The 23,976-nt window shown below is 41.5% G+C and overlaps 1 protein-coding gene across 3 annotated transcripts in view; it reads right to left on the reverse strand.

Annotated features, from left to right (window-relative positions):
* The window catches only part of sdk1a (sidekick cell adhesion molecule 1a), a 973,689-nt gene that overhangs the window by 118,727 nt on the left and 830,986 nt on the right, over positions 1–23,976 (reverse strand). For all 3 annotated transcript variants that reach the window (XM_068055814.1, XM_068055813.1, XM_068055815.1), the window contains exon 30: positions 4,717–4,918. In XM_068055814.1, the coding sequence (XP_067911915.1) occupies positions 4,717–4,918 (202 nt within the window). The remainder of the gene's footprint in view (positions 1–4,716; positions 4,919–23,976) is intronic.

The following is a 23,976-nucleotide window of genomic DNA, read 5'->3' on the forward strand; positions in this document are numbered from 1 at the left end:
TAGGGACATAGAGTACAAGAGCAAGGAAGTTATGTTGAACTTGTATAAGACACTAGTTTGGCCTCAGCTGGAGTATTGCGTCCAGTTGTGGGCGCCGCACTTGAGGAAAGACGTGAGGGCATTGGAGACAGTACAGAAAAGATTCACCAGAATGGTTCCAGGGATGAGGAATTTCAGTTCTGAAGATAGATTAGAGAAGTTGGGACTGTTTTCCTTGAAGAGAAGGCTGAGAGGTGATTTGATTTAGGTATTCAAAATCATAAGGGGTCTGGACAGAGTAGATAAACAGAAACTGTTCCCACTCGTGAAATGATTGAGAACGAGAGGGCACAGATTTAAACTATTTGTTAAGAGAAGCAAAAGTGACATGAGGAAAAACTTTTTCACACAGCGAGTCGTTAAGGTCTGGAATGCGCTGCCTGAATACGTGGTGGAGGCAGGTTCAACTGAAGCATTCAACAAGAAATTAGACAGTTATATGAAAAGGAAGAATGTGCAGTGTTACAGGGGGAAGGTGGGGGAAAGGACCTGAAGGAATTGTTCTTTCAGACAGCCAGTGCGGACATGATGGGCCAAATGGCCTCTTTCTGCACTGTAACGATTCTGTGAAGATCTTGACTTAATAAAATAAATATGATTGCAGCACAAAGGCCTTTTGAACTGGTGGCCAGATATCCATGACTGAATCATAACAGATTATGCAGAAATGTGAATTTCCACGTGCAAAAATGCAAGGTCTCCTTCCATAAAAAATGTGACATCCCACATATACACAAAAACAAAGAGTCCAAAACCCAATTTTAAAATTAGAGCTTGGTTAATCAGGAGGCAATTTTTACATACAGTCGAGGAAATCTGATATTCTGTCCCTTAAAAGGCTGATGATGCTGGGTAAATGGGAAATTTTCAAAACAGATTAATAGGTTTTTGTTAGGTAAGGGTATTAAGGGATAGATCAAAGGCATGTAAATCGAGTTGAGGATCAGCCATGATCGACTGAATGGAAGGACAGAGTAGATAGATGGGCTAAATGGCTTAATCCTGTTGCTGTGCTCATTTATAAAAAAAGGTTTCAAAACCTCATAAGAACTGAAAAGTAGCGAGCTGGAAGCACAAACTATATCAAAGGCATGCTGTGAACAATAATGGACCAATATAGAATAATATTTTTTCAATAGAAATTTTTATCCTTTTCTAATAAGTGAATTTGTCAAGTGTTTGTGCTAATAAATACTGCTTCAGGAAAAGAAGGCCATTGCGCAAGAATGCAACATAGTTGATGGATGAGGACCAAGTTAGAAAGTTTGGCTGTCATCAGAAAGAAACATTTGAGAAGGTTAGCAATTCTCTGTTGGAAACAGCCACTTGCATAATATACATGTAACATGCAAAGAAAAGAGTTGATATCAAGGAGGGCACAATAAAGCTCAGGAAAGAGAGAAAATTTCAAGAAGTCTATGCATACCCTCTGAATACCTAGATTATGTTTCAGTTGCTAACGCTACTGTAGGTAGTTGTTATAAGAACTCACATTGAAAAAGGAAATAAGAAGGGCAAAGAGAATGGATGAGAATAGATTTCTTTCTTTCTTTGTCCTCCTTGTCTCGAGAGACAATGAGTAAAGAATAGATTAGTGGGTAACATAAAAGGGAACCCAAAAATCTTTTATAAATATATAAATAGTAAAAGCATTGTCGAAAGTAAGGGGCTGATTCGGGACCCAAAAGGAGATGTTCTTGAGGAGACAGAGCGTATGGCTGAGATATTAACTGAGTACTTTCCATCAGTCTTCACTAGTAGAGAAAGTCGACAGGTTAAAATAGACTAAAAGGAGGTATTTGAAAGGTTGACAGTGCACAAAGTAGAAAAGTCACCTGGCCCAGATAGGATGCATCTTAGGTTGCTGAGGGAAGAGTAGAAATTGCGGAAGCTCTGGCCACAATCTGCCAATCATTTTTAGCTGTGGGAGTGGTGCCAGAGGATTGGAGAATTGCAAATATTACACTGTTGTTCAAAACAAAATAGGAGGGAGATAAAACCTGCAACTAAAGGGCAGTCAGCCAAACATTGGTGGTAGGGAATCACTTAGAGACAATATCAGGACAAAATTAATGGGCACTTGGTAAAATATGGGCTAATAAATGAAAGCTAGCATGGATTTGTTGAAGGTAAATTCTGTTTAACTAAGTTGATTGAGTTCTTTTGACAATGTGACAGAGGAGTTGATAAGGGTCATGTGGTTGGTGTTGCATGTATGGACTTTCAAAAGACATTTAATAAGGTACCACGTAATAGACCTGTCATCAAAACTGAAGTTCATGGGATTAAAGGAGCAGTGGTTGCGTGGAATAAAAACAAGAAATGCTGGAAATACTCAACAGGCCTGGCAACATCTGTGGAGAGAGAAGCAGAGGTCAGTGACCCTTCATCAGTGGTTGCATGGATATGTCATTGGCTAAGGGACAGAAAGCAGACAGTAGGGATGAGCATAATAATAAAAGCAAAATACTGCGGATGCTGGAAATCTGAAACAAAAACAAGAAATGCTGGATTCACTCAGCAGGTCTGGCAGCATCTGTGGAAAGAGAAGCAGAGTTAACGTTTCGGGTCAGTGACCCTTCTTCGGAACTCCGGTAGTGGTGAGCAGCTGTTTTCAGACTGGAGGGAAGTGTGCAGTGGTGTTCCTCAGGGGTCGGTGTTCTATTTGGTATACGTTAATATCAAGCAGAATTTCCAAGTTTGGAGATGACATGAAACTCGGAAATATATTAAACAGTGAGAAGGATAGTAACAGATTCCAGGAGGACATAGACAGACTGGTGAAATGGGCAGACACATGGCAAATTAAATTCAAAACTGTGCAGTATGAAGTAATTAATTTTGGTAGAAAGTAAGGAGATGCAAAATCAACTAAATGGCGTAATTTTAAAGGGGGTGCAGGAACAGAGAGACCTGGGGATGTATAAGTCTTTGAAAGTGGCAGGACAAGTTGAGAAGACTGTTAAAAAGGCATACAGGATCCTTGGCTTTATAAATGGGGCTTCGAGTGCAAAAGCAAGGAAGTTACACTAAACCTTTATAAAACACTGGTTAGGCCCCAGGATGTCAAGGGCTTACAGAGGTGCAGAGGAGATTTACTAGAATGGCAGCAAGGCTGAAAGACTTCAGTTATGTGGAGAGACTAGAGAAGCTGGGGTTACTGTCCTTCTCGAAGATAAAGTTAAGCAGAAATATAATAGAGATGCTCAAAATCAAGAAGGTCTTTGATAGAGTAAATAAGGAGAAACTGTTTCCAGTGGCAGAAGGGTTGGTAACCAGAGGGCACAGATTAAAGGTAATTGGCAAAAGAACCAGAAGCAACATGAGGAAAAAAAAACTAAGCAGCAAGTTGTTATGATCTAGAATGCACTGCCTGAAAGAGTGGTGGAAGCAGATTCAATAATAACTTTCAAAAGGGAATTGGATAAATAATTGAAGGGGGAAAATCTGCAGGGCTAAGGTGAGAGCAGGGGAGTGGGACTAATTGAGTAGCTCTTGTCAAGAGCCGGCAAAGGCACGATGGGCTGAATAGCCTCCCCTGTGCTTTATTATTTTATGCTTCAATATAAAGCTCGGATGTGACTAAATTTTAAAAAGACAAAGTAGAATGAATATCTGTGATTCTCCATTACGTTGAGAGCAGCCTTAGGATTCTCCTTTGGGAATGGCTCCAGGCAACATCAACAGAACAGTGACAAATGTCCTACTGCTGGAGATTGCTGTTATACTCTTAAACCAAGCTTGTGTACAGACTATATCAGTGGAATTCTTAAGCAGACTGTAACTGTTTTGTTTACCAATAATATAAAGTAACCAACTGGCTGATATTGTATATATGACACTGATGGTTTGTCTTGGCTCTATGTTGGTGTATTGCTGTGTTTTGCATTGTAAGTTTATAAGATAAAACTTCCCTTATCATTGAAACTACAGATCCAATTTAAAGGAAGCACATAACAAAGTACCAAAAGATATCAAATTACTCCTCACTCAAGATGAATGTTTTCCCCAGGGAGCAAACAGTGTCAAATAGTATACACGGGAGGATGTTGCAAGACTCTTTTGTGGAAGAAAATGCAGGAACATGTTATTTTGCAGGCCTGGATCGGAACTGATGAAACAGTGGCGCAGTGGTTAGCACCGCAGCATCACAGCTCCAGCGACCCGGGTTCTATTCTGGGTACTGCCTGTGCGGAGTTTGCAAGTTCTCCCTGTGACTGCGTGGGTTTTCGCCGGGTGCTCCGGTTTCCTCCCACAGCCAAAGACTTGCAGGTTGATAGGTAAATTGGCCATTATAAATTGCCCCCAGTATAGGTAGGGGAATTGAGGGAAGGTGGGGATGTGAGAGGGTAATGGGATTAATGTAGGATTAGTATAAATGGGTGGTTGATGGTCGGCACAGACTCAGTGGGCCGAAGGGCCTGTTTCAGTGCTGTATCAATAAATAAATATAAATAAATTAACTTCCTTGTTAGTTCTCTTTCAGTTTCTGAAGTATTTCCAACACTTTCTGTCCAGATTTCCATTTCCCAGGGATCCTGATTTTCTTTCAATCTTATAGAATCACTTGATTGGCAGGAAAAAAGTACAGCTTTTTCTTAATACAAGGTACTTGATAAATATTCTTTGTATATAGCGATAGAATTTTATATACAATAAACAGACTGTAATTATTACCCGTCTATCACATATGATGTAGCATCATGGCTTATTGAAGAGGTGTGTGTCTGCCATTCCATGTTAGGTAGTTCCTTTGTTTGCACTGTAAAGTAGCGGATTGGTGATGAGCCATCGCTGCCAGGTTTCCATTGCAACAGCAAGCTGCGACCACGAATCTCAGACTGAGGTATTGTCAGGTTGGTGGCTGGCTGTGGGCGGTCTGCAAAAAAAAGATGGTTTCAAAACATTTCTGTCCCGCAACTGTTCCTAAACACCATTGGCGTCTTCATATAGGAACTAAAGAAAACTGGGCAGACTTGAGATCAATTTTCTAGCACCACCAATTTGAGTGGCTATAGAACCAGAGCATGTGAGGTGATGCAACTACACATCTATACAACCAAAAAAAGATTTCCTCCATTCACTACTTCTAGTGAAATTATAAACCCATTGATAAAGAAGGGGTTTACGATTTCATTGCACCTAGCGCATAGAATATATCTTCCATATGGCCGAACAGCACAAGACTGTGCTAACTAATGTTTTGATTGATATTTAATTTATTAAACATATTCAGAAACCCTACATGCAACATAGAAATATTCATTGTTTTAATTAACTGACAATGGTGTAAAGTGGTGTCAATCAGATTTTTTCCTCCATGAGAAATCAGTTAGATCTGTTTGTATATCCAGCTATACCTGGGTACTGGCCGGGCTGAATTTACATTAACTTCAATTGCAGAAAGCTTATGGAAAGACCTCAAATGACTCACCAGAAGGGATGAGGAAGGTTATTCAACCCACCTTAGCTCATCCATCCAGAAAAACGTACTATCTAGGTTCTGTCATAGAACGTGTCCCTCAGTACAGTGTGATGTACTTCTATCATAGCACCCAATTGTTTCTTAATGAATCCAAGGTTTTTGCTGTCATTGCCCTACCTGAAAGTCCATCCATGTATTGCTCACATTCTGTGTGAAGACCTTCTCACAATCAGTCCTGAATTTGCCTTGCCCTTGTTTGAGTATGTGCTCCCATTATCCTGGTCATGATTTAACTTGAAGCATTCCAGATTTACCTTTTCTATGTCATTTACTGTCTTGCACACCAATATTAAGTCTTGTTGCTCACTCCTTTCAAAGCTGAAGAGCCCAACTTTCTTCACTCTCTCCTCAGATATTAAGAATCAGGCTCATGATCCATCTCTAAATCACCTCTAAAGTTTAAATGTTTTCCTTCCCCGCCTGGATAATCAGAACCGGGCAGAGTGCTCAAGAAGTGGTCTGACAACCAGAACATGGCATAGTGTTAATCAGGTATCCTCTGACCTGAACCCTTCAGATTTTGCCATATTCTATTCAACATTCTATTTACTTTTCTGATTGCTGTTCCACAGAAAGGGATATGTTAAAGAGAGAGTCCACTAATCGGCCTAGATCTCTTTCAACTTCAAATGTAGCTGTATCAACACACCACTTCAAATGAAATGAATGATTGAAATTATATTTTCCAAGAATAATTAAACTGTAAAACGATTGATTGAAATATTTGAAACTAAGATCTGAATGTCTCAGAGCGATCCTCTTATAAAGGCAAATGTGGAGTAATTGGACTATAATGGTAAACGGCTTTTCAGCACATTTAAAATTTAAATAATTTGGTCAGTCCATTGGTTTCACTAGATGTAATAATACTAACTGAAGATCAAAGGGAATTATAATGAAATTCACAGCTAGTCTCTACTAACTGAAGTGTGCCATTCACTGTTCAAAGCCTATCAGTGACTAGATGTGTTGGCTCATGGCATGGCCTCTCTGTGTCAGAAGCCTTCATCGATTTTCATAGATAAATATCAAGTAAGGATAACTTTTAGAAGTTATGTTGGAAGTGACTGATTTTGTTTGTAGTATTGTACATGAACAATACACAGTTTATTGATTAGATATGTGTAAAGAAACCCTGGTTGTGGTGCAGTGACCAGTTTTAATGGTTCAGCACACATTCATCTCTCAATCTGCTCATCCAGGATTCAATAAAAGCAACAGTATAGCATTTTATTCTATTTTGGTTTGTCACTGGTGCCTTTCTGTTGGCATCATTTGCCATCAACAAAGTGCTAACTTCAGCAGTAGTAAACATGCAAACTATAAAACGAATTGATGCAGCAAAATGTACTCCAAGTTCTCCTACAAGCTTGGCAACAGCATCTGGCTATTTCCTAATTTACCCCATCTTCTCTTTTGTTCTTTTCCAGCTTAATAATGTGCTGTGCACCATGGATTTTGGCCTTCAACTCGCTTCTCACCCCGCCACCCCACATAAAATTGCAGCGGGAGTGGAGAGGGTCAGGAACGGCCCTGCTCCCCCCCATAACCAGCCTGCTCGTTTGGGGGCTAGTAAGTTCCAGCCATAGTCATTTACAGCATAGGAGGAGGCCATTCAGCCCATCGAGTCCATGCCAGCTCTCCATGGAGCAAACCAGTCAGTCCTACTCCCCTGCTCGATCCCCGTAGCCCTGCAAGTTTATTTCCTTCAAGTGTCCATCCAATTGCCTTTTGAAATCATTGACTGTCACTACTTCTAGCACCCTCGTGGACAGTGAGTTCTAAGTCATTACCTCTCACTGCATAAAAAAGTTCTTCCTCATATTCCCCCTGCATCGCTAAGCCAAAACCGTCAATCTTTGCCCCTACTCCTTGTACCATCAGTTAATGGGATCAGTTTTTCCTTGTCTAACTTATCTAAGCCTATCATAATCTTGTACACTTCTATTAAATCTCCCCTCAATCTCCTTTGCTCCAGGGAGAATGACCCCAGCTTTTCCAACCTAACCTTTTTAACCAAAATCCCCCATCCTTGGAAATCTCCTCTGCACCCTCTCAAGGACCCTCGCATTCATCTGAAAGTGTGGTGACAAGAACTGGATACAAAACTCCAGTTGGGGCCTAACCAGAGCTTTATGAAGGTTTAGCATAACTTTCCTGCTTTTGTACTCATCTATGAAGCCAAAGATCCCATATCCTTTGCTAATCACTCTCTCAATATGTCCTGCCACCTTCAAAGATTGATGCACATGCACCCCCAGGTCCTTTTGTTCCTGTACACCCTTTAGAGCTGAGCCATTAAGTCTATATTGCCTCACCCTATCCCTTCTGCCAAAATGCATCACCTCACACTTCTCTGTATTAAGTTCCATCTGTCACTTGTCTGCCCATTCTGCTAGCCTATCTATGTCCTGTGCAAGCAGTTTGTATCATCCTCACTGTTTGCCACTCTTCCAAGTTTGGTATCATTGGCAAATTTTGAGATTCTATTCTGTATTCCAAGATCCAAGTCATTTATATATATATATAAAAAAAAGTGGCCCCATCACTGAGCCTTGGGGAACACCACTGTCTACCCTCCTCCAGTCTGAAAAACAACCATTTACCACGACTCGCTGTTTTCTGTTCTTAAGCCAATTTTTTTATCCAATTGGTCATTAACCTCCCGTTCCATGAGACTCAATTTTGTTAACCAGTCTTTTATGTGGTACTTTATCAAACGCTTTCGTAAAATCCACATAGACAACATCCACTGCATTCCCTTCATTGACCTCCACTGTTACTTCATCAAAAAATTCAATTAGATTAATCAAGCATGATCTGCCTTTTACAACTCTGTGCTGGCTTTGCTTCGTTAACTAAAACCTCTCCAAGTTCCTGTTAATTTTTTCCCTGATTATTGTTGCAAAAATCTTATCCACCACTGATGTTAAACTAACTGGCCTTTGGTTGCTAGGATTGTCCTTACATCCTTTCTTGAATAAGTGTGTCACATTTGCCACTCTCCAATCCGCTGGCACCTCCCCCATTTCTAGGGAAGATTGGATGATTATGGCAAACCGTTCTTCTATCTCCACCCCCATTTCCTTTAGCAATCTGGGATGCAAGCCATCTGGACCAGGTGACTTATCTACCCTAAGCATAGTCAGCCTTTCCAGCACTTCCTCCCTCTCAATTTTTACCCTGTCCATTGACTCTACTCTCTCCGCTTCTACCGATGTTTTGTCAGATTCCTCTTCCTTAGTAAACACCAAAACAAAGTACTCATTAGGTATCCTAGCCTTGCCCTGTCAAAGCAAACATTACCCTCTTTGTCCCTAATAGGCTCCACTCCATCTCTTACTACTCGCTTACTATTTACATGTTGATAGAAGATTTTTGGGTTCCCTTTTATGTTGACTGCCTTTCTATTCTCATATTCTCTCATTACCAGTGTTATTTTCCTCTTCACCTTCCCTCTCAACTTATTGTATTTGGCCTGGTTCTCTCGAAGAATTCACCTGACATGCATCATACTCACATTTTTGTTTCATCATAATCTCTATCTCCCTCATCATCCAAGGACCCCTGTTTTTGGTTCCCTTACATTTTGCCCTTGCTGGAATGTACCTCACCTGTACCTGAAGCTTCTCTTCCTTAAAGATAACCCATTGTTCTGTTACAGTTTTTCCTGTCAGTCTTTGGTTCCATTTTATCCTGGTTAGATCCCTTTTCATTGCATTGAAATTAGCCCTCTTCCAATCTAGCCATTCTACCTGATATCATTCCTTACTTTAACGCATTACAAGTCAAAACCTTATGAAACAATGAACACTCTTACCCAAGTGCTCCCCCACAGACGCCTGGTCCACTTGACCCACCTTATTTCCCAGTACCAGATCCAGCAATGCCTCCTTTCTAGTTGGCCCGAGAATATATGATCAATCTGTTTTCAGTTGCACTGGTTAAAGAAGGAATGTTGACAAGGATACCTGGAGAAATGCTTGCTCTAACATCCATTTTAAGAAGCAGACAGGGCCTTGGCTAATGTCTCATCTGTTGGTTGGGACCAGTGCAGATCTTCGCTGAAGCGTCAGCCTAATTTACGTGCTAGAATAGAAGTTGTCAACCTACAGGGACCTAGGCGGGCCCACATAGTTGGGGAGAAATTTGTTTACGCAGCATTGCTTCTGTCAAAGAATCCTAAATGTATTTTCTGAGGGGGAGGGACACAATCTGGAGGTATACATCCTGTCCAGAATTTGTTAATTTGATACTGTATGTGGTAAATTTTCCAGCATTTTGTCATTGCTCTCGGCTTAATAATGCTGATGTCATGTTGTCTTTGATTTGGCAGGTAACGTATTTTTTTTATTTGTGGTAAGAACATATGAAAAGGATAGTTAAAACAGAGAAGTCCCAATACAGAACTCTTTGTAACACTGCAACCCACTACCAACAGCATGCTTCATAGTACAGTAAGAACCCACGTATGAAATAAAGAAAGGCTTGTATTTTACATAATGCCTTTCATGACTTCAGAAAGTCCCAAAGCGCTTTACAGCCAATGAATACTTTTGAAGTATTGTTACTTGTAATTTAGCAAACGCGGTTGCCAGTTTGCGCACAGCAAGGTTCAACAAACAACAATGTAATAACGATCAGATAATCTGTTTTTGTGGTGTTGATTGAGGGATAAATATTGGCCAGAAGACCAGAGCTAACTCCCCTGCTCTCCTTTGAAATGGTGCCATGGGATCTTTTGTGTCCACCTGGGACAGCAGATGAGGCTTCAGTTTAATGTCTCATCCAAAAGACATGTCTGGCAGTACAGCATTCCCACAATACTGCACTGGAGCATCAGCCTTGATTTTTGTGCCCAAGTCTCTGGAGCGGTACCTGAACCCAAACCCTTCTAACTTAAAGGTGAGAATGCTACCCACTGAGCCACAGCTGAAACATAAAACAACCTATGCCATATGGAGGCTCGATGAATATAAAGTGTGAGAAATATTTCTTTCACAAAATTTGCATTTTTACCGTGCTTTAAATGAGTCTTTTCATGAAGACAGAAATGATATTGCCATCATAGTGTATTATAACATATTGCATCTTTAAAACTAATTGCACACCATTTCTTTAGGGGAAGGCTGAATGCAACACTTTTGTGTACTACTTCATCAAGTTATTCCCTTGCCAAGATTTAAATGATGTCAGATGACCTCTCTGGAATGGTACCTTTCTCTTGCTGTGATTCTGCACATTAAAAGAGTTCACAGGCTATCTGTGCAGAAAATGCCAGATCTGGAACTGATCAGTCAATATCACAGGACCTTGAGGGAACACAGAATTTCGGTAATATTGGTTGACTAAGCCTTCCTACTAGCTTTTGGTGAAATTTCTTTCTGTTTTCTACTCAATTGTATGCACTTGGCTCAGTCTTATTTACTATTCTTATTTTATTTTAAATGAATAAGGAAGAATACAGCTGAAAGAGGGGTCAACCTAGGCATTGTTGGATGACGGATGTCACAGAGCAGTTGCAGACAAACTACAGTGAATGTGTCAGGATGACGTTGAGGTGGGGCCAAAGGGTCAACATTAGTAGATTTCGCAATAGAATGCATTAATAATCTTAGAAGAAACACTGTAGTTGTGAGGGACCCTTTGGCCAGATGGGATACTTGACCATTATTCTGGGATTGCACAACACAAGAAATAGGAGCAGGAGTAGACCATATGGCCCATCGAGCCTGCTCTGCCTTTCAATATAATCATGGCTGATCTTGGGCTTCAATTCCACTTTCCTGCCCGCTCCCCATATCCCTTGGTTCCCTGTGAAACCAAAAATCTATCTATCCCAGCCTTAAATGTATTAAATGATGGAGCATCCACAACCCTCCGGGGTAGGGCATTCCAAAGATTCACAATCCTTTGAGTGTAGCAATTTCTCCTCATCTCAGTCCTGAATGATTGGTCTCTTATCTTGAGACTGTGTCCCATGTTCTAGATTCCCTGACCAGTGGGAACAATCCATCAGCTTCTAGCCTATCAAGCCCTTTCAGAATCTTGTATGTCCCAAATAGATTGCCTCTCATTCTTCTAAACTCCAGAGAATATAGGCCCAATTTACTCAGCCTCTCATCATAGGTCAACCCCCTCAACCAAGGGACCAATTTAGTAAATCTTCGCTGCACCGCCTCCAGTACAAGTATATCCTTTCTTAAACGTGGAGACCAAAACTACACACACTATTCCAGGTGCGGTCTCACCAAAGCCCTGTACAATTTTAATAAGACTTCTTTATTCCTGTACTCCAATCCCCTTGCAATAAAGCCCAACATGTTATTTGCCTTCCTAATAGCCTGCTACACCAGCATGTTAACTTTATGCGTTCCTTGTATGAGTACTCCCGAGTGTCTCTAATCATCAACACTTACCAGTTTCACAAGTTTTAAAAAATATTCTGCTTTTCTATTTTTACGACCAAAGTGAACAACTTCACACTTCCCTACATTATACTCCATTTGCCATCTTGTTGCCCACTCACTTAACCTGTCTATATCTCTTTGCAGCCTCCCTACGTCCTCCCTTTCGACCGAGCTTTGTATCAACAGCAAACTCAGATACATTACTCTCTGTCTCTTCATCCAAGTCATTAATATAGAGTATAAATAGCTTTGGTCCCAGCACTGATCCTTGCGGCACCCCACTATTCACTGCCTGCCAACTTGAAAATGCCCCATTTATGCCCACTCTCTGCTTCCTGACTGTTAACCAATAATATAATGAACTAAATAATATAATGAACTATTATTCATTTTAAGCCCACCGACTCCTACAGCTACCTGGAATACACTGCTTCACACCCTGCCTCCTGTAAGGACTCCATTCCATTCTCCCAGTTTCTCGGTCTCCGATGCATCTTTTCTGATGATGCAACCTTCCACAACAGCGCTTCTGATATGTCTTCCTTTTTTCTCAACCAAGGATTCCCCCTCACTGTGGTTGACAGGGTCCTCAACCCTGTCCGGCCCACTTCCCGCACTTCTGCCCTCACCCCTTCCCCTCCCTCCCAGAACCGCGACAAGGTACCCCTTTCCATCCCACCAGCCTCCACATCTAAAGCATCATCCTCTACTATTTCTGCCAGCTCCAGCGTGATGCCACCACCTAACGCATCTTCTCCTCCCCTCCCCTCCCGTCAGCATTCTGAAGGGATCGTTCCCTCCGAGACACCCTGGTCTATGCCTCCATTACCCCCGACACCTTGTCCCCTTCCCACTGCACATTCCCATGCAGGAGGTGTAATACCTGCCCTTTTACCTCCTCTCTCCTCACAATCCAAGGCCCCAAACACTCCTTCAGGTGAAGCAGCGATTTACTTGTACTTTTTATTTAGTATACTGTATTCGTTGCTCACAATGCAGTCTCCTCTACAGTGGGGAGACCAAACGTAGATTGGGTGACCACTTTGCGGAACAGCTCTGCTCAGTCCGAAAGCATGACCCCGAGCTTCCGGTTGCTGGCCATTTGTACACATCTCCCGGCTCTCATGCCCGCATCTCTGTCCTGGGCTTGCTGCAGTTTTCCAGTGAACATCAACGCAAGCTCGAGGAACAGAACCTCATTTACCGATTCGGCACGCAACAGCCTACCGGACTGAACACTGAGTTCAATAAGTTCAGAGCATGACTGGCTTTTATTTTTACTGTTATTCTTTATTTTATTTTAGCTTCTTTCATCATTCATTTTTTTTTTTTACCATGTGCCTTCCCACTTTTTTTGATGTTTGTGCTTTTGGCTAGGGCGGTTCATTATTCTGTCATGTAACCCCTCTCTGCATTAATGCTTTGTCTTTCACCACACCATTAGCACACTCTTTGCCTGTTCATCTCTCCGGCCCTCTGCCTATCAACACCTCCTCTTTTATAAAAGCAAAATACTGCGGATGCTGGAAACCTGAAACAAAAACAAGAAATGCTGGAATCACTCAGCAGGTCTGGCAGCATCTGTGGAAAGAGAAGCAGAGTTAACGTTTCGGGTCAGTGACCCTCCTTCGGAACTGACAAATATTAGAAAAGTCACAGATTATAAACAAGTGAGGTGGGGGTTGGGCAAGAGATAACAAAGGAGAAGGTGCAGATTGGACCAGGCCACATAGCTGACCAAAAGGTCACGGAGCAAAGGCAAACAATATGTTAATGGTGTGTTGAAAGACAAAGCATTAGTACAGATTAGGTGTGAATACACTGAATATTGAACAGCAGCAAGTGCAAACCTGAAGAAAAACAACCTGAAAAAAACAGTGGGTAAGCAAACTGAACAAACTAAGATGAAATGAAATAAATGCAAAAAAAGATTGTAAAAAATGTAAAAAGGAATGTAAAAAAAAAGGAAGAAAAAAATAACTAAAAATGAAAGTAAAATGGGGGGCTGTCATGCTCTGAAATTATTGAACTCAATGTTCAGTCCGGCAGGCTGTAGTGTGCCTAATCGGTAGATGAGATGCTGTTCCTCGAGCTTGCGTTGATGTTCACTGGAACACTGCAGCAATCCCAGGACAGAGATGTGAGCATGAGAGCAGGAGGGAGTGTTGAACACCTCCTCTTTTGTTCTCTTTTCCCTCACCCCCGATTTATTTGCTTAAAACCTATTACATTTCTAACCTTTGCCAGTTCTGATGGAAAGTCACTGATCTGAAACGTTAACTCTGCTTCTCTCTCCACAGATGCTGCCAGACCTGAGTATTTCCAGCACTTTCTAGTTTTATACCATGGGCACTTATCTTGCCTATTAATCTTTTATGTGGCACCTTATTGAATGCCTTTTGAAAATCCAGGTATACTACATCTACTGGTTCCCCTTTATCTACCCTACTAGTTACATCCTCAAAAAACTCTAATAAATTTGTCAAACAGAATCTCCCTTTAGTAAAACCATTCTGACTTGTTCTAATCATACTATGCTTTTCCAAGTGCAATGTTAAGACTTCTTTAATAATAGTTTCCAGTATCTTCTTAATGACTGATGTTAGCTTAACTGCCTGTACTTCCCCGTTTTCTCTCTACCTCCTTTCTTGAAAAGCAGTGTAACATTTGCCAACTTTCAATCTGACGGGACAATTCCTGAATCTAAGGAATTCTGGAAAATCATAGCCAGCGCATCCACTATCTCTTTTAGAACCCTAGGATGTAGGCCATCTGGTCCCAGGGACTTGTCAGATTTTAATCCCTCAACTCAGTACTTCATTGCCTCAGTCTGTGTAATCGTGCTGCCCTTGCATCACTAAGAAAAGAGAGAAGGGGAAATTAGAGACTAGACAAGTAACAATAAACCATGGGCATGAGCAGCGTCAAGGTTGGGGGCTGAGATAACAGGAAACATTTGTTGGGGGCCATACAATCCAATTCATTGATCAAGTTATAAACCTGGTATGCCTCGGGGGTAGTGTGATCAATGAGTAATGACAATTATATCCTATAAATATGTGCTGCAAACTCTGCGTCGCTGAGAAATTCTTTGGGTTACCAGAAGCTTCTCCCTTGCATATGCTTGAAATAAAGTCTTTACTTGCTTCAATCCCATGGACTCGAGAGTGGTTAGATTTTTCCACAACAGTTTGGTGTAGTCAACAGGATCCTTGAGGCTTGGTCGCGGTGTCTGGTCGAACATCGGCATTAGAGAGCAGGTGAGTATGTTTACTTTACCACCCATTAGATATGGAGGTCGGCGTTCGGGACAGGAAGCAGGCGGGCTGATTTGAGGATCTGAACCAAAGAACGGGTCTACGGGTGGAGCAACTAAAGACGGCGCAGCACCAGGAGCGCGGTTCCTTGGATAAATGAGGAGCTAATATTGTTCTCGGAGTAAACCAGGTGAAGTAACGAAAAGCTGAATAAGAAATGAGAGGTCCGTTTCCGCAGAAAAGAAATAAGAACGATTGGAGAGGGAGCGAGAGGTCCGTTTCCCACATAGAAATGATCGGCGGGTAACGAGAGGTCTGTACCCACACAAATAGTAACGATAGACTATAAAACGTTAACCATAGCAAATAAGGATCTGGAGCATGGACCCGAAGAGTCATTCACCAAATTTCTGGTAGCCAAAATCAAGACGACTTTAGATAAAACGTATAGGAAGGTTAGGAGCCCTCGTGGACCGCAGATAAGCATCAAGAATGGTGGAAAGAACAGACAAAAGGGAATAATTATATTATCTAAGTGCTATCTTACCATGTGTCAGTCTGGAAAGTCTGAATTAGCTTGGCTAACTCAGGAAAAGAGACAGGTTACAAGTGTTAAAAGAGCGAGAGCCGGAGTGGGTAAGTGAGTGGTATCAGGTTGAGGTAAGAGGGACAACTTGAACAAGATGTTTTAATGAAATTTAAAGTGAATAAAAGCAAGTACTGTGTCTTTGTTCGAGCCTGCATGAATGTTGGAAGCTTCCACGACTACGTCCTTGTCTGTGTAGCTTGTGTTCTGCACAGCGAACAGTCGTTAACCCTTTATGGTCTGGCTTTAATGGTGAAAGTATGAGTCTTACTTATTCTATTCTTGCACATGTATATTTCTGTGGGAACCTTGAGTCTTTTTTAGTGAATAAAAGCAAGTACTTTGTCTTTGTTCGAGTCTGCATGAATGTTGGAAGCTTCCACGACTATGTCCTGTCTGTGTAGCTTGTGTTCTGCACAGCGAACAGTCATTAACCCTTTATGGTCTGGCTTTAATGTTGAAAGTATGAGTCTTACTTATTCTATTCTTGCACATGTATATTTCTGTGGGAACCTTGAGTCTTTTTTCGAATGTGAACTAGTTGAACCTGTGTTTGTGTGTTCCTTGGGCTTGGGACTGGGAATTTAATGCAGATTTTTGGTACTTTGAATTCATAACCCATTACAGGAATCAATATTTCTAAATTGTTTGGAATTAAGGAAATGTGAATGTTATTGTTGAATGTATTCATTTCAATTCAAGATTGTGCAGCCAGAAATGGGACGTAAAAACTGAATTATATTTTAAATTAAAGATGCTGATGTACTGTTATGTTTTTATTTTAAAGTTGGTTTTGCAACTGTGAAAAGGCAATGAAAAATTTTGTAAGAGATCAGTTTCAGCCTTGGAGTTTAGAACATGCCTGGCAAAAATCCAATTGAAGTTTTAAAACACTTTACTTTAAAATCTGCTTCTGCCTTCTTGCAGTTTAAATTAAAAAACATGTCTTACTGATTTTTTAAGTAGAAAATCTCAGGAATTGAAGATTGGTTTAAGGGAGAGAAAGGATAAATACAGGAGATATTGGAAAGATTTTAAAGTCAGTTTAAGAGACTGTGTTAAGTCTTTTGTTGTAAGAATGTTAAATAACTTTTCTTTAATTTTTTTTGTCATTTGAAAGGGCGCAAGAAAGAACATGAAAAATTACATAATTTACCTTTTCTTTTAAAAAAGCACATGCTATTCTATTCTGTGTGTAGTTAATAAGCATTAGTTTGAATTAAGTTTAAATTATTAAGGTTAACTGACCTGTTAAATTGGGAAAACTGGAATTTAATTTGTGACCACAATGAACTTCAAAGTTATCATCTCATGGTATGAGGGAGTATTTAATGCTGGATATAAGGCCTGTTGATATAGAACATTGGCGGTTTTGAATTTTAAATGTTTATTGCTGTGAATTGAAATTTGGAATCATCTTTGTTGTATTAAAAAATCCTTGGGTTAGGAACCTCTTACAAAAATGTTAGAAGTTTGGAAACAATTGGAGTTTGATCTAAAATGCTGTCTTCCCTAATGGAGATGTTTTGAAGTTTAAGGGGAAAATCAAATTTAGAAAAACTAAAAAAAAAAACAAGAAGTCTAGGAAGTTTCAATGAATATAGAGAAATATGTTTCTTTTGGGAAGAAATCAATGGAACATTAATAAAATCTGTCACTCCAGCAACACTGTTATTTGAATTTGGGATAATTTTGAGATGTAAAAAGTCCAGTGTAATTTCACAAGTTACTTTTAAGAAACTAAAATGTCATCTAAGATAAAGTACTAACAACCAAACAAAGGGCACATAAGGCCAAGAAAGCGGGTGTGTGGCGCACAGCAGTCATGAGGAAAGATGAAGGATCTTAGAAGGTTGGCAGTAAATAATTTGGGGTTGTTTTACCATTTTATGGAACTGTCCTGAACAGACTTAGGCAGGAGTCAGGAAGAAAACTTATGTGTGCATAGGTTTCTGTTTGTGTATTCGTGTCCTGTGATTTCCTTGTCTGTATTAGCTATATCTGTGTCATCAAACGAAAGGTTCAGTAACCCTGAGTGGCCTGGTCCTGCATGATGTTCTAAAGTTTTGATAGCTGTATAAAATGGATGAGAAGCTGTTAAAGCACATGCTTTTTTTTAGCAAGGAAAAAGAGAGAAGGGCTCCTTTAAGAGCGACGATAGGTAATGATAGTCGGCACTGTCAATTTGATTGTTCCCGTGGGTGAAAAACTTGAAGACCACCCTTTCCTCCCTCCCCATGCCTGTGAGTGGCTGCTGTTTGAAGTTTAGCAGATTTAAACAAAGGACCAAGATCACTGATGCACTTATTTCTTTTGTTTTCTTTCTTTCATCTTAAGTTGTTAAGTTGATTGAGTGTTGCAGAAATTGTCTGGATAATGTATGTATGTAAGTTTTAATGTGCTTTCTTCCCTAAAGTGCGGATGTGCAATAGGGGTGTCAGCACATTTAAAAAAAAGAATTTCACAATGAGGAATATGAGTTGGATCAAAAGGTGTAACTAAACAAACTAAACGTTTACGTTATATAATTCGAGCTGAGATTTCTGACCAAAAAATCACAACCCAACTGTATTTTGATAAACATGTGGGAATTTAAACCTGGATATGAATTCACACATGTGAGATCAGGGTAATTTTTAATGTGGAATACTGCTAATTGGAACTTGGAAAATAATTTGGGTCTGAAACGGTCTGTGTGTTTTAAGTTCAAATTGTTAAAAGGCAGAGAATTTGACAAAGGGGTCTTAAAAAGCTTGGAATTTTGAAACATTGTCGGAGGAAAGCATTCTGAAATACAAATTTCTCATTTGTTTGAAAAATACATGCTTAGACCACTCCATAGCACATGATTTATTCTGTCTTCATAGGAAAAGGGGCGGTGACATCACTAGTCCATCTGAGAATGTTCGCCCCACCCCCTTTCAGGCCAGCATAAAATTAACCCTTTCCGCCAGCTGTTTAAGCTGACCATACAAATTTCAAAATTTATTGCAACAAGACTGCTGACAGCTTCAGGAATTTGAACAGACATCTACAATGAATTGAAGATGATGAATTAAATTAAATTAATTTGAGTTGATATTCTAACCTGAAATTTAAAGAGATTCTAGGAAAATAGTAAAACCACACACACGGTCTCAGTGGTTTCTGTTTGGAAAACAGTAAATATTGGACTAAATATGAAAACAACATCAGTATGTCAGCTCAGAGGTCTGGTACAGATAGATTGCAAAAGGAAAAATCTTAACGTGATAGGATTGGTACTTTACTTTCCAGGAATACCGCTGGGGTGACACCACTCTTGATGGTCTCAGGTCAAACGACATGACTCACATTCTGTTACTGCCAACAGGAGGGCCAGCAGAAGATCTCTTAATTATTTTCTTTCCGGTAAACCACTAGAGCAATGGCAGCCCGGAGGGTAGCAGTAACGGTGATCACCCTCCTGGTAACCGCGACAACATGGGAGGCGCCCACTGTAAATATCAACAGAACCACTTGCTTGCATCCAGGACAGTAAGGAGGGAGCACCTCAAGGGCATCCAACACCGGAGTGAACACCATGTTAGGATGGACTAATCTGCCTTGATTTGTTTGAGAACTCAAAGGGAAGGGCCTGTGACATGTTGGATCAGGACCTGGTATATAACGTTTTTTCGGATATTGAAGATATAAGATTTGGTATGGCCCCCCAATACATACATCAGGCTGTGAAAAGATTATATCTTATTAACCTACATGAAGAAAGACAGGAACTGGTAGTTATATGACCTAAAATAGAGCTAGTGGAGAGCACAGTCAAGTTCCTGATGGTTGTGCCTTAAGAACATGCCAACGGAACTTATTCAGGGGGATATAAATTTGTATGAGAGTGGTGAGGGACGAGCTGTTGTATCAGCTGGGATATTGGCGGTATAGTGGCGCAGTGGTTAGCACTGCAGCCTCACAGCTCCAGGGACCCGGGTTCGATTCCTGGTACTGCCTGTGTGGAGTTTGCAAGTTCTCCCTGTGTCTGCGTGGGTTTTCTCTGGGTGCTCTGGTTTCCTCCCACAGCCAAAAGACTTGCAGGTTGATAGGTAAATTGCCCATTATAAATTGTCACTAGTATAGGTAGGTGGTAGGGAAATATAGGGACAGGTGGGGATGTTTGGTAGGAACATGGGATTACTGTAGGATTAGTATAAATGGGTGGTTGATGTTCGGCACAGACTCGGTGGGCCGAAGGGCCTGTTTCAGTGCTGTATCTCTAATCTAATCTAATCTAATCTAAATACAGCTCCAGATTTAAATGGTACTCTTCTGATGACAACATGAGAATGTTGTACTGAGTTGCAGCATTATATCATCGGCTCTTGTAATATTCTGAGCCCCATCAGTAATGACTCTGCCATTGTGGTATTGGTCAGCCCTCTTGAAAAAGCCTTTAAGGCAGTCCAAACCTCCCCTATGCAATAGGTTTTTTTAATGGACAGGACATGGTTCTTATACAGAGGATTGGAGTGTGATAATAACCACACTGTCTGCCTACAGATCACTAACTCTTTTACAGTGGGGGATTTCCACCTTGCCAGCAGGGCCCACGTGGGGTATGTATTCAACCCCTGGTGGGATGGTTCGTTAAACTTTGACGACGTCCCGGGAAGAATAGCCCGGGAAGTGGTGCAAAGTGCCCTAGCCGCCACTAGGAGGTTTATGGAGCAAAGCGTCAAGCAATCACCAGGGGTAGGGGGCAGGTGAACCTAGCCAAAGGAGTGGCTGGGGTATTGAAGGATCTGACCAGCAATCAAGCCAAGATGGCAAGAATGCAGTGTAATTGGTGGGAACTGGGAAGGATCTCTGCAGCTGTTGTGTCCATTGCAGTCCTGTTAGTCAGTCTCTGCATTTGTTGCTACCAGAGGCTGCAGATGGTAATGTTGGCCAGCAAAGGGTACACCCTGGATCTGCCACAGCTGAAGCAGCTCCCCCCAAGCAATATGAAGCTCGAGAACATTTATAAGGATTTTGCTACCTAATGTGATTATGGTTTCGGGCCTAGCCTAGGTCAATAGGACTTTGGTGAAGCCGTAAGAGAACTGTAGACTAGGAGATCCAAAGCCCATTGATCCCTGGAGTGTCATGAAGACCCAACCTGCCTCAAATGAGGCATATTAATTTTGTCACATGAACATTGATTTTAAACTGTTGCTGGAATGAAGAGATAACTTGTTTAAAGAGATCAGCAGTGGCTGAAAAAAAAATTGCATTCTGAGACAGTCACCTTGGAAAAGATAATGGTAACTGCCCACTGATTCAATTAACAGAGATTGGTCTGGGCAATGGTGATCCACATCTTGTCGGTATTGGAGACAGCACTACACCCCCTCGCCGAGAGCTTTGGAATCCACAAACGCAGGAGTTTGTTAAAAAAGCAAGTCACATGACTAACCTGCTGGCCCAGGTCTGGTTTTGAACTGCTCACAGGACAGCTTGGGTCAGACTGCAGATTGCAACTCAACTTGGACAAAGAGAGCCTTTCTCTCTCTCTCACACTAATCTCCGGATCCACTGAAGTCACTTAAACCTCAAGAAAGGACTCCTACATCGAAACAAGTTTTAAAGCATGCACTGGGCCTCAACGAAATGGCAAGACTTACCGGTAACCAAAGATGTAAAAATCGGACTCAAAGGACTGTAAACAGAAACGCAGCTATTGCCTCAAACATTTCCCCTTTATTATTTCTACATTTTCTGTCTCTACCTGCATGTGTGTCTATCGCGTATGCATGCTAGCATGGTCACGTCGTGTATTCATAGTTGTTAACCAAATTAGAGTTTAAGATTAATAAACTTCCACCTTTTTTGTTTAAATCTAAGAAACCCGATCTGATTGCTTTCCAATTGTAAGGCAAAGAAATCAGTGAACATGGATTCACTGAGCGGGAGCTAAAAACACAACGTTTTTAAAAATTATACCCGGTTATAGTTAAACCAGGCAAAGGCTGAGAGGGAACCCCTAGATCCCTTTCTCACCTGGTCAGAACAGGAGCAGTTGGTGGGTGGAGGATCTCGGAATGTCCTGCCTGGGTCAGGTGGCGTGCCGGACGAGGGATCCAAAGGAGGGGCTGAAGTAGGGCCAAAGGGTCAACATTGGTAGATTTACCATGAGAATGCATTAGTAATCTTAGAAGAAACATTGTAGTTTTGAGGGATCCTTTGGCCAGATGGGATACTTGACCATTATTCAGGGATTGTGCAACTCAGTACTTCATTGCCTCAAACAGCCTGTGTAAACATGCTGTCCTTGCGTCACTAAGAAAAGAGATAAGGGGAAATTAGAGACTAGACAAGCAACAATAAACCATGGGAACTAGCAGGGTCAAGGTTGGGGGCTGAGATAACAGAAAACATTTGTTGGGGGCCATACAATCCAGTTCATTGATCAAGTCATAAACCTGGTATGCCTCGGGGGTAGTGTGATCCATGAGTAATGACTATTGTATCCTATAAATGTGTGCTGTAAACTTCATATCACTGAAAAGTTCTTTGGGTCACCAGAAGCTTCTCCCTTGCATATGCTTGAAATAAAGTCTTTATTTGCTAAAATTTCGTGGACTCGAGGGTGATTAGAGTTTTCCACAACAAGGCAAGATAGATGAGCGTGATATACCATGATAGCAGATCTCCTGGTAGGAGCAGCTACAAGCAGCAGCAGCAACCACCTTATTTTATAGGTGACTGCACTGATAAAGAGAGGGCATTTAAAAATAATTCCTGAGATGTGTGTGTCTTAGCAAGGCCAATTTCTATTGCCCATCCATAGTTGCCCTTGAGAAGGTGATGGTGGGCCACCTTCTTGAATTGCTGCAGTTTGTGTGGTAAAGTTGCTTCCCCAATGCTGTTAAGTAGGTAATTCCAGAACTTTGACTTGGTGACAATGAAGAACCAGCAATATTTGCCCAAGCTAGAAGCGTGTGCAACCTGGAGGGGAATTTGGAGGTAATAGCGTTCCCAGGCCTGTTTCCCTTGTCTTTCTAGGTGGTGGAGATTGCAGGTTTGGGAGGTTGCCAAAGTTGCATTGATAAGTTGCTGTAGCGTATGATGACATTGCTGGATAGATGTTTATGGGCCCTAACAGCACCCCAGTTGTAATGCTTAAAACCTGTGTCCCAGAATTAGCCTTGCCTCTAGCCAAGCTTTTCAAGTACAGCTACAACGCTGGCACCTACCCAACAATGTAGAATAATACCCAGGTATTTCCTGTCCACAAAAAGCTAATATCACTAATGCAATTTTATGGTCTCCTATTTCCCATGTAAGGGGTTAGAAGATTGTGTGCCCCAGTTTTTGGGCATGGGAGTTACAATTCATGACCTGCCTACGGCAGTTCCGATTGAGGTGAGCAGCATATATATTTGGTACACCCACTTCATCTGTATTATTGTAGCTTGTGGCCGAGAATGACCCTTGCTGCTTCCTTCTTCTTTGCACGACCAGCTGCCTCTGCTCTCAGCAGGGAGATGAACAGCTTGGTTCAGCCAGCCTGTTCTTCTTAAAGGCAGGCTGTCCATCTTAAAGGAAAGATGCACTGAATCATATTGGTGGAATTTAAATGATGAAAAATTGAGCACCAGGGCACAGAGAGGGTGCCAGGGTGACGGATGTGGCACATGAGACATTAGTGGTCGAGTTGGGAAAGAGGAGAGATGCTGTGGCTCCATGGGGGTGAGGCGGAGACAGAAAGCAGGGAACCTGGAAGCTCTCAAGGTCCAGCCTCAGAAGGGAGTGGGAGCTGGTGGCCAGCGAGGTCAATTCCCGACGTCTGGACCGAGGATCTGGCAGCAGTGTCATAAGAAGTGTAATGACCTCACGTAGGTTGTCAAGGTCAGTGAATGCATCTTCACATGATATCTCCTACCCACCACAATACCAACCTCTCACACTGTTTAATGCACCACACCCCTATCATTCACCCAGCAGCACTCCCTGGCTCGCAGATGCTCCACCTGATCCTTATACACCTAACAATGCTACCAGCCTCATACCCACCTCCCAATGCCTCCACATACTTCCAGCTGTTCAACAGTGGTAGGAACATCACCCAAACATTGTGCCAGAAAATTACTAACGTTCTGCCCTCTCTTCTTTCAGGACAAGGTGGTACACAATAGAGAGGAGCAAGGCACAACCAGTGGAGGACAAGGACACCTGTATCTCTTGAGT

Source organism: Heterodontus francisci, chromosome 24 (assembly GCF_036365525.1).
Source record: "Heterodontus francisci isolate sHetFra1 chromosome 24, sHetFra1.hap1, whole genome shotgun sequence".
NCBI lineage: Eukaryota > Metazoa > Chordata > Chondrichthyes > Heterodontiformes > Heterodontidae > Heterodontus > Heterodontus francisci.